Source organism: Pongo pygmaeus, chromosome 10 (assembly GCF_028885625.2).
Source record: "Pongo pygmaeus isolate AG05252 chromosome 10, NHGRI_mPonPyg2-v2.0_pri, whole genome shotgun sequence".
Taxonomy (NCBI): Eukaryota; Metazoa; Chordata; class Mammalia; order Primates; family Hominidae; genus Pongo; species Pongo pygmaeus.
Genome location: NC_072383.2, coordinates 108,962,511 through 108,986,522, shown reverse-complemented (window position 1 = coordinate 108,986,522; position 24,012 = coordinate 108,962,511). Strand labels below are relative to the sequence as shown.

General features: G+C 45.1%; 1 protein-coding gene across 3 annotated transcripts in view; it reads right to left on the bottom strand.

Moving 5' to 3' along the window:
• Window positions 1-1,328: 1,328 nt before the first annotated feature.
• ATP2A2 (ATPase sarcoplasmic/endoplasmic reticulum Ca2+ transporting 2) overlaps window positions 1,329-24,012 on the bottom strand; it is a 69,509-nt gene continuing 46,825 nt past the window's right edge. The window contains exons 9-21 of one of the 3 annotated variants that reach the window (XM_054443886.2): window positions 19,687-19,775; window positions 19,094-19,196; window positions 18,229-18,360; window positions 12,931-13,053; window positions 12,613-12,831; window positions 11,338-11,673; window positions 9,875-10,095; window positions 8,890-9,092; window positions 7,353-7,438; window positions 6,938-7,071; window positions 6,194-6,311; window positions 5,985-6,105; window positions 1,329-2,010 (exon numbers count right to left, since the gene is read on the bottom strand). In XM_054443886.2, the coding sequence (XP_054299861.1) occupies window positions 1,997-2,010; window positions 5,985-6,105; window positions 6,194-6,311; window positions 6,938-7,071; window positions 7,353-7,438; window positions 8,890-9,092; window positions 9,875-10,095; window positions 11,338-11,673; window positions 12,613-12,831; window positions 12,931-13,053; window positions 18,229-18,360; window positions 19,094-19,196; window positions 19,687-19,775 (1,899 nt within the window). In that variant the 3' untranslated portion in view covers window positions 1,329-1,996. Of the gene's footprint in view, window positions 2,011-4,533; window positions 4,914-4,982; window positions 6,106-6,193; window positions 6,312-6,937; window positions 7,072-7,352; window positions 7,439-8,889; window positions 9,093-9,874; window positions 10,096-11,337; window positions 11,674-12,612; window positions 12,832-12,930; window positions 13,054-18,228; window positions 18,361-19,093; window positions 19,197-19,686; window positions 19,776-24,012 lie in introns of those variants that run through there. The other 2 variants (XM_054443884.2, XM_054443883.2) reach the window with 2 other exon arrangements.

Here is a 24,012-nt window from a genome sequence, read left to right as displayed (position 1 = left end):
ATGCAGTGGCACGATCTCGGCTCACTGCAAGCTCTGCCTCCCAGGTTCACGCCATTCATTCTCCTGCCTCAGCCTCCCGAGTAGCTGGGACTACAGGCACCCGCCGCCACCATGCCCAGCTAATTTTTTTTTTTTTTTTTTTTTTTTGAGACGGAGTCTCACTCTGTCACCCAGGCTGGAGTGCAGTGGTGCAATCTCGGCTCACTGCAAGCTCCGCCTGAGGCCCGGGTTCATGCCATTCTCCTGCCTCAGCCTCCCGAGTAGCTGGGACTATAGGTGCCCACCACCGCGCCCGGCTAATTTTTTGTATTTTTAGTAGAGATGTATTCAGTAGAGATGTATTTTTAGTAGAGACCAGGATGGTCTCGATCTCCTGACCTCGTGATTTGCCTGCCTCGGCCTCCCAAAGTGCTGGGATTACAGGCATGAGCCACACCACGCCCGGCAATTTTTTTATTTTTAGTAGAGACGGGGTTTCACCGTGTTAGCCAGGATGGTCTCGATCTCCTACCTTGTGATCTGCCTGCCTTGGCCTCCCAAAGTGCTGGGATTGCAGGCGTGAGCCACCGTGCCTAACCAGAACTGATAGTTTTAAAAATTAGATTTATAGAACCATCCAGCTATCCTTGTATCCTGGTATTTTTTAAAGTGATAAAGAATCATCTTAGGGAATGTGCAAAACCAAAAGTCCAATCCCCAACCCATCACTGCCAAATAAGCACTAAAGTAACCAGCAAATGAATTCCAACAGCTGCTTCAGTTCTGTTCACCTCTCCATCCCATACCTATCAACAACGGGGAATGTGGAAGTTTTGGATCTGAACAGCCTAAGAAGCATCTCTCCATTGCTAGTCTCCAGATCTTTCCAGGCTGCTAACAATGGAGAGCGCAGAGTCTTGGCTTTCTTCACCACACCGACGAGTGAGGCCTTGTGTGTTTAATAACCCACTGGTAACACACACTCAACTTCCCCATCCTTAAAGGGTAGGGAGCCAGGGTGGCCTTCACATGGGCGGACCTGCTACCAGTCAGCCTGTCTACTGTGAAGTCGAGTCCAAGAGGTTGCTGTCCCCTCTAGTCACACGGCCACCCTGCCCAGACTGAGCCTCCCCTGCTTCCCCGTAGAGGGGCAGGCCTGGGTGCGGAATGGAGGCCCTTCGTGCCCATCAGTCCCCCTCCCACAGGAGAACAGTCACCACCACACTGAGAATTTATCATAGAATAGATTTATTTACCTGAAACCATGTCTGTGCGACGCTCATTGTTACCAGCACAGAAAGAAACAAACTGATCTCTATTTACAGTCTAAAGTCAAACATGCACAGTGATAAATTGACATTTAGCGTTTTATTAAGATAAATGCATCACAATATTTGTATTGCACCAACATCTGTCTACTGCTTCTGATTTCATTAAATAAGTTACATTTAATACAGTGCGAAATAGCTGTCTGCACACTCAGAAAATAACTGAAAATGAACTGGAGGCCTACATTTTAACCATTCAACACCTGTAGTGTTTTTAATGAATTTATAAATAAGCAAACTGTACAGGGCCAATTAAAAAGTAGCATGTTCCAATGTCACTGGAGAGGAATCTGGCTACTTAGAACTGAAGGCATGCATTACAATTGAATACTGTACATTTATATAAGCTATGACATTTTGCAGAGAAATGCGGCGACTTGGCTGACGGCTTCCAAGTTCTTAGATAAGGTTACAGAGCCTCATTCCTCTTGCAGCAAAGAAACCAAACTTCTCTGGAGAGGCTTTCTGATTAAGCTAAATTGTACATCTGTAATCATTATTTTGATTTAAAAGCTAACAACCCCATTGGTAATACACATTTCCTCCACATAACACATAGAGTTGGGAACTTTTTTACTTTTCTTTTTCCCCAACATCAATCATGCAGAGGGTTGGTAGATGTGTTGCTAAAAACGCACATGCACGCAACCGAACACCCTTACATTTCTGCAAAATGCTTTAGGAAGCGGTTACTCCAGTATTGCTGAAAAGGAAAGAGAGAGGAAATCAGCTTCATGAAATACAGAGAGGAAACGTTAGAATACCCATTTAAATAGATGAAGATCAACAGCGACAGATGAAAAGGAACATTCAGCTTGATCTTTTCAAGGTTTCAAGACCAGCATTTCTGATTTACTGTCCCTGAGGTGCCGCCCACACAGGGTAGCATCTAGAAGCACTGGCTCAGTGACACAGACTCCTCGTGTTGTCTGGCTACAGAATGAAGGCTCTGGAGGAAAACCCCACGAGGCAGACACAATCATTGCAGCTGTGAAAGCAGCGAGACAGGCAAGAGGACAAGGTCTTGGTTAGTGGTGCAGAGGGTGAGGTTGATGGAGAAGTGAGCAGCCAGTAAGCAGCACAGCCTTCCTGTCTCTGCCCTGTGGGCACCCGGCTTCTGGCTGCTGGCCTGCCTTGCCTAGCCCAGCCCTGGAGGGGAAACTCCTCCGCATCATTCTCCTCAGTAAAGGAGGGTGAAGCCTACCCTTCTCGCTAACTGCAGGGGGTGTTTGGACAATTTGGTGGTTACAGTCACAGAGCAACTGCTGCCTCTGCTCACAGGCACTGCATATGTGGTATGCTCTGGCCCTGGACAGTGGCTAGATGCTTGATAGACACTGAGCTAATGCTTGTGGTCTCAGGTCTTCCTAGGTTTGCCCGCCTCAGTCAGGGTTGAAGGTCCAGTCCGAGGGGATGTGGGAGCAGCTGTTGTGAGGGAAGTCGGCCAGATGCCCTGCTTGCCTGGGAGCTCACTGAGCTCAAGGGACAGCTTCCTCCAGAATGGATCATCTGCTTTCTACAGAGTGGTGTCCCAGTTAGGGTATGTATGATTGTTGGTCGTCTGGGCAAAGCTCAGAGAGGCCAAGGGAGGCACAGGGTGGCAACAAGTGACACTGATGGCTGGGCCTTCAGCCACCTGCCCATCAGGAAAGAATGTGGAAATAAGTTTCAGGGAAGAGCCACCTGACAGCAGGCACACTGCGGGGCTGGGCAGCTGCTGCCTCACTGTTAGGTGAGGGCCTGAGGCCAGGGTTGTGCCGAGACCACGGTGCTGGACCTGGTCTTTATGGGTTGACCTAACTGAGGAGGAGATGCTGAAATGTTTTCACCCGGCAAAGCCTTCAGTGAAATGGACCAAGTGGCCCTGCTCAAAGCAGCAGTGGGCCTAACCCGCTCCCAGCTGTCTGGACCAACGGAAGTGGATCCCTCCGTGGGCTCCTCTGTGGGCTGGAGGGGTCTGAAGCTGAGAAACCATGAAGCTAACCAGGGCCTGTGTGACAACAGGCCACACACTACTCAACTTTTTTTGTAAAGGCCACTAAGTCAAGGAACTGAGTCAGGAAAAGCTGTGAGTTTTGTTTGCACGGAATAGCAACAGGGCAGCACTCAAGTCAGTTGGCAGCCCAGAGGTGCACTCCTTGCATTTGGCCCATTCAACCCATTTCTTGTTACACCTCATGATGCTCAAACTGGCAAAATTTACCCCCTGCCCCAAATGTTCCCTGCTGGGCAAAGCAGCCTCCCTTCCCGAGAGCCACAGCTGCCTGCAAGCAGCCTTGGAGGATTCACAGTAAGGCTGATTTTTTTGACAGGGCCTCACTCTGTTGCCCAGGCTGGCTTGAGTACCTGGGCTCAAGCAGTCCTTCTGCTGTGGCCTCCAAAGGGCTGAGACTTACAGGCATGAGCCACCACGCCCAACCACGGACTGTGCTTTTAAGAGTCGGTCTCCAGGTTCCACTTCCATCCCTTGAACGTGGCCCTCTGAACTCAGCAGCACCTTGTCCTGCTTGATGCCTCCTAACCCTCCCCAAACTCCAATCATCTGCATTACATCTACTGGCCATCCCAGTAACCAGAGCCTAAGTACATTTTCAAGAATATAGTCGAGGCCTCACACCCTGGCTAAGGAGTAAGCTGGTTTTTTGGGCTGTGCAGAGCCATGTCCTACCAACTGTGCTTTAACATCCCCTGCAGAGATAAGTCTTAGCCACAAAGGACAAGACCAAGCAAGGGGTGTGGGGGAGTGGGGAAGTGGCCTATTTAAGATGAACCTATCGATACCCAAAGTTCACTGGTTCAGTTACTTGCTTTCACTAGTTTTTAGCTTTTTAATGAATAAGTAGCAATGTTCTGGGATGACTCCTGGCAGCTGCGAACCCTCATTTTAGCAATACAGTCTGCACAGCTCCTTCAGCCTGTTGGTCTGGCTGAAATGCCTCTCTCCCCACTCTGGCTTTTGTCTGGCTTGCGCCCTCCTGGTCATCTTGTCCTAGGCAGCCTGTGGAGGTCTATGAAAGCCACACCTCCAGCCAGCTGATGCCGCGCCCGAGTCACATGGCAGGCGCCACAGGCAACCCCGGTGCTCACAGGGCATCAGGGAGCACAGCAGCGTCTGCCATGGAGGAGGCTTATAAGTTAGTGACATACAGTTATCTCACTTGGTGGCAGTCACCTTTAGGCTAAAGCACCCAAATCCCAGGGAAGAAAATACTCACGTTAGTTGATGGATGTTGGAAGGCATTGGAGGAAAACACCACAGTTAGGACTGTTAATGACTTACTGTTGGTGAGACTCATCTCGAACATGCGCAAACATTGATCGTAGTAACGGTGGTGGTAGTTAGTGCCACATTCAAATAAAAATAGTTCTATACAATATGTTCATTTGGTCATGTGCTATTTACAGATTTTACAAAACACACACATACACACACACACACGCCCTTATGTTCTCTATACCAGGCCAGCAGAAACTTGCATAAAATGTACATCACAGATGACAATTAGTGCCTGTACATTAAGAATACAATTCCTATGACTACCTACACAGCAGAGCAGGAGCCTTCTTCCCCTCAAGCAGAGTACAACTAAAGTTCTGAGCTAAGAACTGGAGAGAAAGTTGGACATGTCTGTTAGTCCCAGGTAAGCCACTTAAGAGTTAAAGACAAGACAGTTATTTTTCTCTGTCCATTTAAAATGTTTTATTTTTTTAAAACTAGATTGTGACGTGCCACTGAAATAGGCAATGTTGGCAAAACAATGTCTGTTACAATAAAATACATTAGACATTTAAATAAATAACCTTAAAAACTATGTGAAGGGACATAAACCCAGTCGATTGAATCTGGAACAATGTTTTCTGCACAAGCGAGTACAGGCATACCTCTCGTTAAAACTGATGTAAACAGAACGAACCATCACAATCCTAAAGAGGAAGCCAAGCAGGGCGGGGGTAAGGTGGGGAGAGGTGGGGGTGGGGTGGGGTGAACGGAGGCCAAAGTGGGTGAGGGAAGTAGCAAACCAAAACAATACTGACTGAGGTAGCAAGACTCTGCTCAGTGCAGAAAAATTGGCTTATGAATAAAAATTAGACTGTGATATCAGATTAAATCCAGATCATCATGCAAAAGACACAATACATGCTATTTAGTTTTAGAAAAAAAACCACACACATTCATTTCCTAAAATCTGCTGCCAATTAATTTGCTGACAATGTCTGCTGGCTCAACTATTTTTTTTATACAAGGATGAGTATTAAACAGAACACTGTACATGCTTTTTCATCTACAAAAAAATATTTGCATAAAATAGTGTTAGTTCTCTGTACATGTCAATGGACACTTTAATTATGTGTATAAAAAAGGAAAATCTTGCCCCACTGGAGTCAGAAAAAGCAAAACAAAATCTAGAGTATGAAACCTCCGTCACCAGCCAGTATGTTCATGTGAAAATTCAGCAGAAATAGACAGTTGCTTTAAACAATAAAAAAATTAATTAAGTTAAACATCTTCTTTATGGAAAACTGTCAGTCAAGACCAGAACATATCGCTAAAGTTAGTGTCTGTGCTATAGACCCAGATCACCAGGGGCATTATGAGCAGCACAAACGGCCAGGAAATCCCATCGGTGCATGCCGAGAACGAGCAGGATTTGGTGGCAGGCTGCACACACTCTTTACCAGGTTCCAGGTAGTTGCGGGCCACAAACTTGAGCGTCTCGTCCATGAGAATCACGGGCAAGGAGATTTTCAGCACCATCAGCCACTGGGTCACGTTCAGCGGTGTGATCTGGAAGATGAGCTGACACACAGAGAAGACGTGTCACGCCTCCAGCCTCCCCTGGAAGGAGGTGGCTGGTCCCCAGCCCAAACCCCACCCAACCACTTACTGGCAAGGGTTCGACATAGAGGATCAGGAAGTGGAGTGACATGGACAGGCAGATGGAGCCCACGAGCCAGATGTTCTCCCAGGGGGGCATCCTCAGCAAGGACTGGTTTTCGGACAAGCTGCAGAGCAAGGAGAGGTGGGGGAACGCACCCCCAAGGCAAGGCATGTGTCACAGTGGCAGTAAGACCCTGCTGGACTACACTTCAGTAAGGCAGCTGTTAATGTGGCACCATCCGCTGACCTAACTCCACTAACTTTCTACAGTGGCAGAGCTGAAGAAGAGAATGTCCTAATGCAGGACAAACTGTGAAATTTTATATCTATGTTTTGGCATAGCAGACCCCATCTTAGTGAGTTCAAAGCTGTTCCCAATTGCCCTGGAGACTTGGGCTATTTAGAAATTTCCATTTTTGTCACGGGCTTAATTGGATGGTACCATTTGTCTGTGTGAAAGGGTGAGGTTCCTTCCCTGTGGGTGCTGGCATACAGGGGTACCAAAGTTCCTATTTTTGGCCCCCACGGTTTCTTTTAAGGAAGAGCTCCTAAGAAACACAGGGCTAAGCACTCCCACTACTTCCTGGAGGTGACGACAGCTCATGCTTTTAAAACTGGTATTGCCTGTTCTCCTTTCTTTTTGGAAGGGAAGAACTGTCCTGTGATCCTCAATCAACCGTGACTACACACAATTCCCTGGTGCCCTGGCAGTCAGCATGCTCGCCTCAGCCTGCCGTGAAGGTGCACTAACCTGTTGAGGGCGTTACACATTTCTATAGTTACTAGAACAGACAGCGCCATTGTCATCGGGTATGGGGATTCAAAGATTGCACAATCCACGCCTTCGAAGTCCGGGTTGTCCTCTTTACACTGTAGGAAATGACTCTGCAAGAAAATCCAATCAAATTCCTATCAGCCCAGTATATTTCCCAAGTCCAGGCACCAACCCCATACCAAGCCTAGCACAGACCAGCCTGAATGCAGAGCCAGCCAAGAGGTTTACCCTAATTTCTCAGAGAAGCCCTGGTCCTTCAGAATCATCTTAGATGTAACTGTTTATCGTTTGAGTCTTAAGATGATTTGATTGATAGATACCCAAACCACAGAAAGGTCAAGGCCCCACAACACTTCTCATGTAAGGTACAGAAAGAAAGGTGACTGAGTACCAGCTGGTAGAAGGACACTCTTGGACCACCGTCAGCAGCAATGAACCACCATGCAGCAGCACCCACGGTAGCAGCGCCAACGTAACCTGGGAACAAACACAATGATGCTGACGCACTTGCCTCTGCAGGGCTCGCTGCCACCGAGGCCATGCAGGCCAATCCCCACAAGGACGAAGATCAAAGACATGGGACAGTGATGTTATCCGGAGCCTGTGGTGCTACCACCACCTGCTCATGCCTGATAGCCAGAGCAACTAGATCTTGGTTTCTGAAGGACAGGGGTATTTCTAGAACAGAAGAACTGGATAACTTTTCCTCCAGAATGTGTGAGAAAAAGCACTTGCTCCATCCTGTGCCAAACTTTCCCCTTGCCGTGCCTTCTCCCCTCAGCGGGTAGTACTTCAAGGCTGCAAGTGTGTGTGTCCTCCATGTAAGGCTGCACAGTGTTGGGGGACTAGATCACACCAGGACTTTTGGACAAACTATTGCTGCCTAGTTGTACACAGATTTATCTGCTCCATTAGAGGCCCAGCAGCAGCTTTCTAGGGAAATGCTGTCAGGAGCTAGGGTGGAACACTGAGCAGCATGGCCCTGCCCTCAGCAGCTCCTGGGGATTCCCCCCAGTATTAGCTTTTGAGTTCAGGAAGTTTATTGCAAAGAAGCAACAAGGTGCAGCAGAGAATACACAGAATTCAGACGAGGCAAATATCCCCATGTGGTAGAGTCAAAAACAACAAGTGCATATACCCACTAACCCATGAATTACAATGGAGCATGAGGGGCCGCTGGCTGCAAGGATAAGGCACTACACATGTCCGGATATGGAAGGATCTGACAAGCAGGAAGAAGGCAAGACAAGGGTCAACAGGTAGGTGTGCACAGCATGCTGGAATCTCTCCGGAAGGGCACAGGGTACATGAGCACCTCAACGCCAGAGGGAAGTGACCGGCCCATACCCTTTCCATTCTATGCCACTGTGTGCTTTTTGAATTTGAAGTCATGTGAATATATTATCAAAACACAATGCCTTCCTATGGGATCCCAGGGAAGTGATTTCACCTCACTTTCCCAATCTATGAAATGGGGAAGAACCCGGGGTGAGGAAGACGAAGGCTAAAGAGATGATTTATATATAAAAGGGACCAGCCACTGCACAACCCTTCTCTTATGGAAACAGGGACTAAATTTTATATCTTAGTGACAATTATCTATTTAAATCCCACCTATGAACTCTTGGAAGGCAGAACCCAGCGTGAATCATTCTTATCCCTTTGCACACAGGGCTAAATCTGAAAACCCTGATGTTTAATTGCTCATTCACAAAAGCCCAAGTAAGGGCAGGATGCTAAAACTGGAACTGTGAAAGGACTTTTGTAAATTGGGTGTATAGTTCATCGAACTGTAAGAGGGCATCTCTGTCTTTTGCTACCCTATACGGGGATAGAAGAAAAAATATGCTTTTAAGGGATGAATTTACAAAATTTCAGCTCACAAACATTTTGTTTAAAAATCAGTAATATAAAAAAATTGTACTCACAGCCAATAGCCAAGTAACGGAAAAACAGCCACCCGCTGATCAATGGTTCCTTTGGGTTCCGGGGAGGTTTATTCATGATGTCCAGATCAGGAGGGTTGAACCCCAGTGCAGTGGCAGGCAGGCCATCTGTCACCAGATTGACCCAGAGCAGCTGAACAGGAATCAAAGCCTCGGGAAATCCAAGGGCTGCTGTCAGGAAAATACTGTTTCCAATCAAGAAAAGAAGACAAAGAGCCCAAATGACTTCTGGCCACTATTGAAAGAGCATCATCACCCTGCCCCGCCTCCAGAAAAATAAATGACAACAACTTCAGGTAATCTGTAAAATACTTATACCCAATTTTGAATTAAAGCTCACGTTTACTTAGTTTATTACTTAAATTCAGATGACTGAGGCCAGGTGCGGTGGCTTATGCCTGTAATCCCAGCACTTTGGGAAGCCAAGGTGGGCAGACTGGCTGAGCTCAGCAGTTAAGAGACCAGCCTGGGCAACATGGTGAAACCTCATTTCTACTAAAACACAAAAAAGTGGCAGGGAGTGGGGGCGCATGCCTGTAATCCCAGCTGTTTGGGAGGCTTGAACCCAGGAGGTGGAGGGGACAGTGAGCTGAGATCGTGCCACTGCCTGAAGCCTGGGCGACAGCGAGACTGTCTCAAAAAAATAAATAAAAATAAAAAAATAATTAAGCTGACTGAGATAAAGCCAACTTTTGGAGGGCAAGAATTTCACGTGACTACCTGGTTAATTTAAGCTCAGTTTCATGTTAAAGAGGATTCTCTGCATGTTGGGGCAGCTGCAGACAACCCTCCCGAGGGCCAAAGCACCACTGCTTCCATAAGGCATTTCTGTGTTGCCCACTCCCCTCTTCCAACTCAGGCACAAAGACCAAAGCTGCTGCAATCTGGAGAGCAAACTGCGAGAACTGGGCTCCATGACCCATTTAGATAAAGGCGTACAGTAAGTGATGCTATCACAGAGACCTACCAGACAACTTCCCCGACGTTGGACGAGATGAGGTAGCGGATGAACTGTTTCATGTTGTTGTAGATTGCCCGCCCCTCCTCAACGGCAGCCACGATGGTGGAGAAGTTGTCATCTGCCAAGACCATCTCAGAGGCGGTTTTAGCCACCGCAGTGCCAGAGCCCATAGCAATGCCAATCTCGGCTTTCTTCAGAGCAGGAGCATCGTTCACGCCATCGCCAGTCTGAAAGGGAAAGCAATGGTTGGGTCAGCCAACTGGCATGCCACACTCATACCCCTAGGCAAAAGCCCACTGAATGGGAAGCAGGAGGAAAACGAATAGAGCCATAGGTCTCTTGGCAAAGAGTTATATAGAATTTTTGTTTCGTAAGTTGGTGTCACAAAACACATTTTACCTAGGAAATGTAAAATTACCAAATAAGTTTACCGAAGTGGGACAAAGGGGATTTCAAATTTATCTGTATTATCTTACTAAAAACAAAAACACAACCTATGTGGCAGTCAAGAGGAAGTACTTGTATCCACATGGATAAATTTCAAGTAGAAAGATGCAGATTGCAAAAATATACAAATTTTAATTTTTTTGAGATGGAGTCTCGCTCTGTCGCCCAGACTGTAGTGCAGTGGCGCAGTCTTGGCTCACTGCACGCCTCCTGGGTTCAAGCGATTCTCCTGCCTCAGTCTCCCGAGTAGCTGGGATTACAGGCGCCCACCACCACACACAGCAATTTTTTGTATTTTTAGTAGAGACGGGGTTTCACCATGTTGGCCAGGCTGGTCTTGAACTCCTGACCCTAAGTGATTCACCTGCCTCAGCCTCCCAAGTGTTGGGGTTACAGGCATGAGCCACTGCACTCGGCCAAAAAATATGCCTTCAAAAGCACGCAAAAATAATACTGTCTACAGACACAAAAACAGCACTCCCATGTTTTTAATATTTTTGCTAAATTCCAACTTCAGTTACCTCTGGGGGAGAGGAGAGTACACTTACAGTATGTTTCAAAACTAAGATTTTTTTTTTTTTAAAGAGAAGAAAGTAAATTTAACATAGTATATCTGGGTGAAAATCAGGTGAGGGGAAGAATACTGATGCTTCATCAACAGCCAGCTCTTAAAGAACATCCAACTTAAAAGCAGGGTGATCCAAACAACTGACTGATTACATCCTCAATTTTCAGAAAACTTATGATAAAAACACGTCTCATTTAAAAAAGAGACTAGATCACCAGATTGTTCCTCTGGGACTGATCTGGAAGGCCCTTCTGGGTTTTAAACGACTCTAGGATCTTCCCTGCAAGTAGCACACAACATGCCAACCACTGATTCACCGAATTCTAGAGAAAAGACCCAAATCATGACAAATCCCAAATTAGGGAGCTATGACAGAAAAATTCAGTGGTCAAAATTAGAGGCTACTATGTGCTTGTGTAGCCTGAGTCACCTGTACATGTTCAAACATGCTCACCATAGCTGTAATCTCATCAAAAGACTGAAGAAATTCTACGATTTTAGACTTGTGGGAGGGTTCAACTCGAGCAAAACAGCGGGCATTCAGGCAGGCGTCTCGCTGGGCGGAGGGGTTGAGTTCATCAAATTCCCGGCCTGTGAAAGCTTTTGACGTCACGTCCTCATCCTGCCTGAAGATGCCGATGCGGCGACAGATGGCCACAGCAGTGCCCTTGTTGTCCCCAGTGATCATGATGACCCGGATGCCTGCTTGCCGACACAGCTTCACGGAGGAGGCCACCTCGATTCTCGGAGGATCCAGCATGCCCACACAGCCAACGAAGGTCAGATTGGTCTAAAATAAGAGCATCACTTTAAATAAAAGTGGCAAATTCTACTTTTTGTCCCCTAGTTTGAAAAATGCCCAGTTAAACATTGAGATAGGTTTCTGCATTTTCTTTTTTCTTTTTTTTTTGAGGCGGAGTTTTGCTTGTTGCCCAGGCTGGAGTGCCATGGCGCAATCTCAGCTCACCGCGACCTCTGCCTCCCAGGTTCAAGAGACTCTCCTGCCTCAGCCTCCAGGGTAGCTGGGACTACAGGTATGCGCCACCACACCTGGTTAATTTTGTATTTTTAGTAGAGATGTGGTTTCTCCATGTTGGTCAGGCTGGTCTCAAACTCCCAACCCCAGGTGATCTGCCAGCCTCGGCCTCCCAAAGTGCTGAGATTGCAAGCGTTTGAGCCACCGTGCCTGGCCAGTTTCTGCATTTTCTTATGAGAAAAAAAGAATACCACTACACCCGTTAAACCATTCTTTAACTCTTGTGCTATTCTGAGCCCACAGTACCAGAGCTTCTTCATTTTGTTCATAGCTTTAGGATGTCACATCCTTGATATAAAAGAATTCTACTCTGAGTAGAAAAGTGGAAGGAATCTCCAACTTGGATCTTTTGACCTTCAATAACTAATGAATATTCTAGAAATATCCCCAATTAAAAAAAAATCATGATTTACATGAGCTGCAAAATGGGGTTTACAAGCTTAAGCTCATCTTGATTATTCTACTTTGAAAATATTCTACTTTGAAAATAACACTTTTATGAAATTATTAACTATGTATGTTTGAAGCAGCAATCTAAATTTTAAGGGTGACACAGCTGGCAGGCAGAAAAACAAATAACCACACCTCTTTCTTGGCAAAAGTGAGGACTGTTTGACCTTTTGCTTGAAGGAGTACTGTTTAAACACAATGAATCGTGCAGGGTGTGGACAAAGAAACTTTTCATTAGCTAACCTCATATTTAATAAAGTTGGCAGAGTCCTCAAGGTGCATTTCTTCTCTTCTCAGTGGGTTGTCATGAGTGGCCAGGGCCAGGCATCGCAGTGTGTCGCTACCACTACCCCACTCTCGAATGACAGACATGATCTTCTGTTTGACTCCAGAGGTCATAGGAACCTTAGTACTTCCAACTCGAATGTGGGTGCACCTGTCAATGACACCTTCAGGAGCACCCTGGAAATGTTACAGATTTAGATCAACAATTTTGTTTTATTGGTTCACCGGGATCTTAACCCGGGTAAGAACATCTCAATTGCAATCTGCCATACTTGCCTTTACAAACATCTTGCTCATTGATGTCCTGCTTGGTTTATTTGGTGTACAGTAAACCGACATTGACTTTCTGTCACGTGAAAACTCTAGAGTGAATTCCTTTTTCATCAGCTGTTTAATGACCTACAAAGGGAACAAATATGGAATACTACTGGGTGGCAATTTCTGAACTTTTTTACCTAACAAACAGTAAGCACCTATTACATGACAGATGCTAGGAATATAGCAATAAACAAAACAGACAAGTTTTTGCCCTCATGAAACTTGTCCCCTATTTTGGGAGAGACAGACTAAGATGCAAAAGTAACACAAGTGCTATAGAGAAAAAGGGAAGGGGGATAGAAAATTTGCATACATGAATATCATACTGTTACATAAAGTGGCCAGAAGGCGGTGACATTTGAATAAAGATGGCCCCATGGGGCCTGAAAAGATGTGTGTGAACCCAGTGGGTGGTGGTGAAGACCCACCAGGCAGAGAACGGAAGTGCAACCTGGCAAGTCCTGGAATGGTAAAGGAGTGCCAACGTGGCTGGAAGAGTTTACATGAGCAAAAGGTGAGACAGGTAATGGCAGAGGACGGTAGAAGCAGGTCATTAAGACCTCAAAAGTCATTATGGGGCATTTGGCTTTTAAGACAAGTAAAACAGAAGACGACGGAGGATCCCAAGCTCTAGTTGTCAAGAATTGGCTGAAGGTGGTCGGGTGCAGTGGATCACCTGAGGTCAGCAGTTCATGACCAGCCTGGCCAACACAGTGAAACCTTGTCTACAAAAATTAGCTAGGTGTGGTGGCAGGCACCTATAATCCCAGCTACTCAGGAGGCCGAGGCAGGAGAACTGCTTAAAGCCGGGGGGGGGGGGCAGAGATTCCAGCGAGACGAGATTGCGCCACTTCACGCCACCCTGGACGAAAGAGCAAACTCCGTCTCAAAAAACAAAAGCATTGGCTGAAGGGAGACAAGGAATACCATTCAGTATAATGACACTGAATTAAACTAGGGAACGCTGGAGGTGAAGAGATAGCCCCAAGCAGAGCTGTCCACCAGAACTCTGTGCAAGATGGCAATGCTCTGTGGCCACTGTTCATGTGGCTGTCACACGTGATGGATAAGCACTTTAAGTGAATATGGCTAGAGCATCTAGGGAAGTGTTTTCAGGTATTCTAAGTATTTTTTAAAGCATTCTAAGTAGTTTTAGATAGCTAGTGGCTACTGATTACAGTCATGAGACCAGAAGAGATCATGGGAGTAACTATAGACAGAAATGGCTGCGGACTACGGAGCCTTCACCTCCCGGTGCTATGTGAAAGATCCAGCTAAGAAGACCTCGAATGAGAGGCCAAGGGAGGGAGAGCAAGTATGGGATCGTGGAAGCCAAGTGAAGAGGTGCTTCAAAGAGGGAGCGAGTGACGGCACCAACAAAATAGGTAAGATGAGGACTGAGAATAAACCTTTGGCTTTACAACGTTACCTACAACTAAAGATACCCCTTCTCTTCCAGTTTTTATACTTTTCTTGCCTACTACACAGACCAGGAATGCCAGTATAATACTGCATAGAAATGGTGAGAATTCTGTTATGTTAGCATGGTATCTGTGTAAACACACCGTCGGCGTTAAAGACATGCTTTTATAGTCTTAGTTTGGTGTAACAGATGGGTTTCATCATATGCACCTACTGAGGTGACCTTATTGTTTTTTTCCACCTTAATTTGGTTAATGTGGTGAGTTAATTATATTAATTTGTTCCCACTGACACATATTTAAAAATCATCATAGAAATCCCCAAGAACATCAGCATCTAACCTAGGAAGCTACGGGAGGACTGAAGGCTGATGAACTGACTAGATGGGGCTAAGGGCCCTGCAGCGATCCTGCTGGCCTGCCAGCCACTGAACCGCCTCAGGCAGCAAAGGAATGGTTATGAGTGCTACGCTGGATTCTGTATCATCTCAATGACACGTGTGTTTAGTTTCAATTAAGCATTTGCGCCAATGGCACTGGGATGACTAAAGGAACATGCAATGATTCTGAGGAAGGCGTGGACCTACCCAGGTAAGAGGTCTTGGGCTGGGAGTGGGGGAGGGAAATCCCTTTCAGTACTAGGCTGGCCAAGAACCACGGACCTAGCCAAACAAGCCATGGGGCCAAAACGCTGGACCTGCTCTCTCTGCTTCTAAACTACACATGGGTTCCTGCTATCTCAAGTGGGAAGGGAGGCAAAGAGCTTGTGTCTGGAAATCCTTAGTGAACGAGCAGCATGACAGCTGTTTCCGATCCCTTGGCCAAGGGATGTGAAAAAGATGGGACAAGGGAGCTCTGGAGCAGGGAGACACAAAGATGACAGCATTGCCCGTACTTGTGTGGTCACTGGCTAGTGAGCCAGTGCTGGTTCAGCCCCATGACATGACTTGTTTCCCATCACTCGGCAGGAGTAGTCAGAGGTCTAGAATCAAAAGACTCAAACCCCCTCAATCTGTGAAGCTGTTTTCAGGCTGCCTCAGATTTTTAGTTACACCAACTAATAGATCACAGGCAACGTGGCTCTGCCAGGATCCACGTCCTTGCTTACTGGCAGAGTGAATAAGCCTGGACTGCTTCGGGTTCATGGAAGACACATGGGTAGAGGGAAGAAGCCAAAGGAGTGGTCCAAGGCCTTCATGGCTCTGAGATTGCCATTTGTGAATTGTGCATCAGTTTACTGAAAAGGAATCTATACTTCAGCTGAGACGGTCTCAATTCCACTGTGAGTTTTGTTTTCTCAGGACAGTATAAAGGAGACAAAATGCTGCCTCACACTAACCGGAAGACCACGCCACACAGGTCATGGAAGGGCTTGGTGTCCCTACCTGCAGGCTGGACATGATGGTCTAGAACTTTTCACCCTGAAATTCTGTGTGGTCACTAAAATGCTTGATGTTTGAGGTTATTAAGAAAACAGGTATACTGCTCCCTCCCAACTCAGGCTGTACTACCCCCCAATGACACAGTGCCTCCTCATTTGCCCTTATTACCCAGGAAGGGATGAAAGGGCTTATGACACACAAAAAGCATTAAACGTGGTGACAACTAATCATTTTGCTAAATGAGGCTTGCCTTTATACAGCTGTGTATGACAACTAGAAAAGGCTGAGTTCTACCTCTCTCCTCCCCCAGACCTGTTCCTTCAGGCATGCAGGACCTCTCCCCTTCCCATCGCTCCTTATTCTACCAGGGAACCCTAAGTTACAACAACGTCCTATAAAGAGGCTGCAAAAGTACTGACTGGCAGCCCCATGGTGATGACAGACAGGTAGGTCTGATGCCAAAAAGAGGTATGTCTGGCAGAACCCAATTCTATAGGAATCCAAGCTCCACAGCTAGGAGACAGTGGACACTGAGGATGAGGCTGCTTGTAGGCAAATGGTCTGGTGGACCTATTAGAGGACCATGTGGCTGTGCAGACTCTGGACTGCAGAGAGAGGGTATTCACTCTGAGACAGTGTAGGAGGGAGGGCTCTTGCCCAACAAGCAATCAGCCTGTCTGCCATATAAAAGGAGCAGCTGCTGCTGCTGCCACATAACTCAGGAATGATGTTTCCTGGGTGGTGGTTTGTGGGGGCAGGAACCAGACATAGACTTTGAGAGCCTGACTTACGTCCCTAAGCTCCTTCTGCTCCTCCTTGGCTGCTTTGAGGGCATCACACTCCTTCCTCCAATACAACCACAGCTTCCTCAGTTCCCATTCTTGAGCTGCTTCTGTAGCTTGCTTCTTCTCTCCCACCTGTCCTTAGCACCCACGTGACTAACTGACCCACACAGACTTTGTGTATTGCAACATCTTATCTGCGTATCACTTCTCATCCAAGCAATCATCTACCACTTTGGCCAGGATAAGATAAAGGGAGTTATCCTTCAAGTTTAGCCACTTCAGGCCTTAATTTTTTTTGAGATGGGGTCTGACTCTGTTGCCCAGGCTGAAGTGCAGTGACGCTGCACTAAACTCTTGGCCTCAAGTGACTCTCCCGCCTCAGCTTCCCAAAGTGTTGGGATTACAGTTGTGAGCCACTGCGCCCGGTCCATTTCAAGTTCTTAAGCTGAGCCAAGTGACAGGCAGGGGGACCAGTCTTTTGAGGAGACCCAGGTGCTAGAGACTCAATGGATGGCCAGTGTCCACCAGCAGCCGTTGCAAAGTGTTTCTACTGAGGTCTAGGCTCCCGGGCTTGTGAGGCCACAGAAATCTAAGGGTAGTACCGCAGGACAGGTCCAGTATGGTGGTCTTGGCAGGAGGGAGCAGCAGCTCTTTGAGAGGAACCTCACTCAGGTCCAACTCACTGTGGAGACTCCCATCCTTGCTACTGGCCCTTGTCATAGTGATGCTGGTCAAATCAGTCCTGTCTCAAAGACTCTGACAGGCAGAGAGAAAAAGGCTCAGAGGCCACTTATTTGTTCAGTGTATACATGGACAATGTCAGTGCCCTCTGCCACCACCACCACCATCACCACACTGACCTTTGGTATTTGGTTATGTTGGTCTCATCAAATGAGTTAAGAAATGTTTGTTTGATGCCCAGGCGCGGTGGCTCATGCCTGTAATCCCAGCACTTTGGGAGGCTGAGGCGGGCGGATCACCTGAGGTCAGCAGTTCGAGACCAGCCTGGCTAGCATGGTGAAACCCCATTTCTACTAAAAATACAAAAAATTAGCTGGGCATGGTGGCGTGCGCCTGTAATCCCAGCTACTAGGGAGGCTAAGGCAGGAGAATCGCTTGAACCCAGGAGGCAGAGGTTGCAGTGAGCCAAGATCACGCCATGGCACTCCAACCTGGCGACAGAGAGAGACTCTGTCTCAAAAAAAAAAAAAAAAAAAAAAAAAAAGTTTAATTGAACAGGAAAAGAAAGTGTGGTGGCTGACAGGGGAAATAAGGTCAAAGGAAAGTTTTAAGACAGAAAGACACTGTTATTTCCCCCTATGCTGAAGAACATCTAGTAGAGATGGAAATAAATAATGCAGCAAAGATGTTGGGAGGAGGTGGCTTCTGCTAAGGAGCAAGAACACTGTTCACAGCACTATGGGAGAGGACAGCCCCTGTGGGCACAGAGGGTCACTCAAGGAAATTAGCTATTGATTGCTTTTATTTTCTTCGTCAAATACACAGGAAGAGCATCTTACCTGAGAGTGAATATGGGGAAGGAAATACTGTAAGTTTGAGGAGACAAGGTATAATTCGTTTTCTAAGAGAGTAGGACAGTGCAGACACTAAGTATATATAGTACGACTGATAAGCAGCATGAACAATAAACCAGGTTCAAATACTCACTGAGTTGCAGGCATTTGCACGTTCTATTTTAGAAAGACCCTTCAATTCAGTATCAAATACATTCATCTTCTCTACTAGGCAAGTGAGAGCAGTCTCTGTAGCTTCTCCAACTTTTTCATACACACCCTTTGCCTGTATTGGTTAAAGGCACAGAAAGTAGAAAAAAGGGAGAAGTACACAGATAAATTTATCTTTAATATTTTTTTCCCACAAAAGCACAATCTGTCCTCTATTACAACATTGTAAGGCCATTTTTATCCTCCTCTGGAACAGGTGACCCAGATAGTTAAAAACATATTCAAAGTACAGGTGTGTATGTGATCTTATTCTAATAAGTAGGTTTTTCATTTCCCTTAAATATAAGATGACATCAAACACAGTATTTATTATTTCACCCAAACATAAGAAGCCACTGATCACACTATTAATTCAAAGAGTACCTTCACATAATAATGTAATTCCATGTCATTGCTTATCATTCTGAAGAGTTCACATTCTGTCTCTGACAGGGACTGGCTTACCTTTGAGACAGAAACTATATCCTTTGCTTTCAGGAAAGCATTTTCTATCCTGGGTTTTATTCATTTATAGTAAGTATGCTATCAACAGATAAGAACATCACATATACTACAACTTTAAGTTAACTAACTGCAATGCTCAGCCACAGAGGATATGTGAAAGGCTCTCAGCTTTCTTTGGTGAGGTCATGCTGGCCCCACCATAAGGTTCTGAATGGAACGGGGAAACAAAATCAGGCACCCTTGACTTTCAAAAGGGAGGAAGGCAGACTGGCTAGACTTTCATTCTACCCACCCCACCCTTGAACTAGGAACAGCCATTTCTTCTAATTTATGAAGAAACTTACCTCATTGTAATCCAAAGCAGAGTCATTACAAAGAGCACAAATTGTTGCTAATTCTACCAGACCATCATACTGGTGACATTTCACTGGTTTATCATCTTTATGCCTGCCCAAAGAGAAAACACTCTCAGAGCAGGGTATGGTCGCCACTATTGATTCCCCCCCACCGCCCCCCGCAATTCTTTAATAATGAAAACAGAATTTCTGGGACAACATACTAGAAAAAATTCCAAAGAATTTGATGCCAGAGCCATATTAGACAAAAACAAAAGAGAGAATGCATCTCTGATATCAGAAATCAATCAGTAAAAAGACCAGAAATTCTTAATTCAATTCTTCCACCACTGGCATTAGTGAATAACAAACACAAATCCCTCTTGAAAGTTTGGAACCCAGAAGATGCAAAAAGATGACTGGATTATAACCTTTGGTTCATCTTTCAAAGTTTTTGTTTTAAAAACATTTACTACTTTAGTAATAAGTGTTGACTTGAGCCACATTCAGAAAGCTGTCTTAACTTTGTAGACATGCTGCAAATCAATACAAATACTAAACTGCCACACCAGATCCTTTAAATGAGGAGGAGGGTTACTCACACTTCTCCAATAGGTGCATAAGTTGACCCAGTTATGGTAAACTCATTAAGGGAACAAGTATCACCTTCCACTCTGTCTAGAATGAACATCTGTAGGAGGAGAGCGCATCAGAGTATTTAAAAGGGATTTTAAAAAAATACTACACAAATAAACTACCTTTGTTAGCTTAAGACAAAGGCAAACAATCTGTTTCATTTACAAAAACAACTTTAATAAAACTCACTGAGGCTCACTCAGCATCAGCAGTACTGTCCCTTACCCTAACTAGCTTAATTATATTAGCCTGCTTCGCCCATCATACCCCCGACCAATCGAACAGTATGAAAAACAGCATCACTGAGGTGCTGAATGAATGAGCAGCAGTGGCACCAAACACACAACAACCCACACAAAACCCAAGTTATGAGGACTCCCGGTCAGCAAAAGGTCAGTTCCAGAGACAAGTTACTCTTTAGATTGCTCACAATCCCAAATTTCAAATGGCTGGCTGTGAGAGTGGTATTAGGTAGTCCTGCCTTAGAGCTAAGCACAAAAGCTTGGGAAGAATAAACTCACATTTCAGAGATGCATAAACATTTCCCGAGTAAAATAAGACAAACTGCTTCTCTGCTCCTTCCCACTTATTTTTATTGTGGCAATAGCTCATGTTCTATGAAGCTGCATAACTATATGTATACAGTAAGGAGCCCGCAGAGCTGAATGAATTGATGTTCCCTAGACAATACAGATGGAAGCATGCTTAGGAAAGGATTACTTTTATTTTTTAAAGCGACATAAGCTATTTTCTTAAAGATAATTTTTCCACTGCTTGATTTGCATTCACAAATTATAATTCAGACGCCCAGTTTGGAAAAGTAAGATTTAGGCTTGTGTTTTCATTGCAAATGAAAACTTGTAAAACCTCCTCTAAAAAGAAAAAATTACAGAAAGTGATGTCAAAACTATATTTTCTCATGCTTTCTCTGAAATATGAGCAATTAATAATCTGATCAAATCATTCTCTAAGGGGAATTTTAAAAATGTAAAACTCAAGTTAAAAAGGCCACATTGAGCTGGGCATGGTGGCTCACGCCTATAATCCCAGCACTTTGAGAGGCCGAGGTGGGCAGATCATGAGGTCAGGAGCTAAAGATCAGCCTGACAAAGATGGTGAAACCCGTCTCTACTAAAAATATAAAAAATCAGCCGGGCGTGGTGGTGGGCACCTGTAATCCCAGCTACTCGGGAGGTTGAGGGAGAGAAGTGCTTGGACCCGGGAGGCAGAGGTTGCAGTGGGCTGAGATTGCGCCACTGCACTCTAGCCTGGGCGACAGAGCAAAACTCCGTAATAACAACAACAACAAAGCTATGTTGTGTTTTAAAAACACATCTTTTCAGAGCAATTCATCCCACATTCAGTAAGGAAATTAGTTAATCTTTATTTTAAAATAACTTTTTTTTTTTTTTTTTTTGAGGTGGAGTTTCACTCTGTCGCCTAGGCTGGATGGAGTGCAATGGCACAACTCGACTCACTGCAACCTCCGCCTCCCGGGTTCAAGTGATTCTCCTGCCTCAGCCTCCCCAATAGGTGAAATTATAGGCGCCTGCCAACATGCCCAGCTAATTTTTGTAATATTAGTAGAGATGAGGTTTCACTATGTTGGTCAGGCTGGTCTCGAACTCCTGACCTCAGGTGATCCGCCCGCCTTGGCCTCCCAAAGTGCTGAAATTACAGGCGTGAACCACTGTGCCAGCCAAAAATGTGAAATTCTTTGAGTCTATACCAAAGCCCAAAATATTCTAAAAGACATTCAGAATCTGAATCTACATTAGCTAAATCTAAATGTACTCCGACATTTTTGACTGTGAGCAAGTCAACCATTTAGGATATGCAGGATGAAAATCTTCCTAAGTCAAGGGCAGTTATGCAATACCACTGCAAGAAGCCTCCTGCAGAATACCAATTAGCACCAGCTTCCTGTTGTGAGGTAGAGCTTCACTCAGAACAGGCAGGCTTTTTCTTCATTATAAGAAAACATTTTAAGTCAAGCCATTCAAGGGAGAAAAGAACAAAAAAAAATTTACAGTGAACTGGGAAACTGAAATTTTAAAAATTACAATTTTACACATGGCTTACTTTCATGGACATAAAGACTATTCTGAGGAATTAAAGCTTTCAGGCTAAGTGAGACACAAAATAGTAAATAAGAAAATTCCCTTTCTCTTCCTGAAACAACCAGTATGACAAAACTGACTTTTAGCCAATTCATCCAACCTTTTGGTTCCAAAAAATAAGAACTTAAGTAGCTCAGTCAAACACCTTAATATCCTGGAGAAACCCAAGACAAACCTAGAAGCTTTCCACTTTGAAAGTTGGAACACCCCAGTTCTGTCAATTCTAAATGTGGGTTTGGACTTCACAAGGAGCTTGCAGGGGAGGGAGAACCTGTATCTAAAAAATCATCATGAACTTAAAATTGGCAAAATAAAAATTCACAGGGCTTAACTGATTATAAAACAATTTCCGATGTTAAAAATAATTATCTAAAACCTGACGAAAAGGCCAAGATAACTACATCCTTTCAATATCATACAGAAGCATTATTTAACAAGCCCATTCTAGGAAAATGTAACACTGTGCTATTAAATAAATGCTCATGTATATGAGGTTTCCCTATAAGACATTAGTTTTGTAATCTAACCTAGCAATCCCTATTCTAATATTCTAATATTGAACACTTCCTCAAATACAGATTCCCTTGCCAATTAATGAGCCAAATAAAATATGTGATATATGTCTACTCTGCATGAGTCAAGTGTACCTTTTGGAATAGACTTGTACCAAGTTGTTTAAGCAAAACCTAAGGAAAGTGAATTATACAAAATAATCCAGCTGTATAATTATTGCATTATTTATTCAGTTGTTACTTTTCTAACAGCAGGTTTAAATTATTTTATCAAATTATGGTCAAAAAATATAGGATGGCCGGGCGCGGGGGCTCAACGCCTATAATCCCAGCACTTTGGGAAGCCAAGGAGGCGGGCGGATCACTTGAGGTCAGGAGTTCGAGACCAGCCTGACCAACATGGAGAAACCCTATCTCTACTAAAAATACAAAAAATTAGTCGGGCGTGGGGGCGCATGCCTGTAATCCCAGCTACTTGGGAGGCTGAAGCAGGAGAATCGCTTGAACCCAGAAGGCGGAGGTTGTAGTGAGCTGAGATCGGGCCATTGCACTACAGCCTGGGCAACAAGAGCGAAACTCCATCTCAAAACAAGAACAAACAAACAAACAAAAAATATATATGATGAATACACAGAGTAAAGCAAGTTAAAAGCAATTTTAGTCAGCCCTCTGTACCTGTGGGTTCCACATCCACGGTCAACTAAACAGCAGATGGAAAAATAACTGCATCTGTACTGGACATGTACATTTTTTTCTTTTCATTATTCCCTAAACAACACAGGCTAACTATCCCTAAACAACACAGTTTAACTATTTACGTATCATTTATAATATTATGTTAGATATTGTAAGTAATCTGGAGATGATTTCAAGTATACTGGAGGATGAACAAGGTTATATGCAAGTATTGAACCACTTCATTTCAGAGACTTGAGCATCTGCAGAGTGTGGTATCTGAGGGAGGTCCTGGAACCAGTCTCCAATGAATACTGAGAGATGACTATTTACTTTTTAGGAAAAAGCATGCTTCATTCAACATGTGATAGAAAAACCAATTAGGACTTCAGGTAGAGAGGTTAACCAGCAGCTTTCTCTAGAACTTGTCTGTTAACATACACCTAGAGACAGAGGATCGGGAAAATTAGAAAGGAGGCTGAGTGTGGTGGCTCATGCTTGTAATCCCAGCTCTTTGGGAGGCCAAGGCAGGAGGATCACTTGAGCCCAGGAATTCAAGACCAGCCTGGTGACATAGTGAGAACCTGCCTCTACAAAAAAAAATTAAAAATTAGTGGGGCATGGTGGTATGCACTTGTGGTTGCAGCTACTTGTGAGGCTGGGGTGGGAGGACTTGAGCCTGGGAGGTTGAGGCTGTAAGTGAGCCACAGCTGTATCACTGCACACTAGCCTGGGCAACAGAATGAGACCCTGTCTTTTTTCTTTTCTTTTCTTTGAGATGGAGTCTTGCTTGTCACCCAGGATTGACAGCAGTGGTGTGATCTTGGCTCACTGCAACCTCCGCTGCCCAGGTTCAAGCAATTCTCCTGTCTCAGCCTCTCGAGTAGCTGGGACCACAGGTGCACGCCACCACACTCAGCTAATTTTTGTCTTTTTAGTAGAGACAGGGTTTCACCATATTGGTCAGGTTGGTCTCAAACTTCTG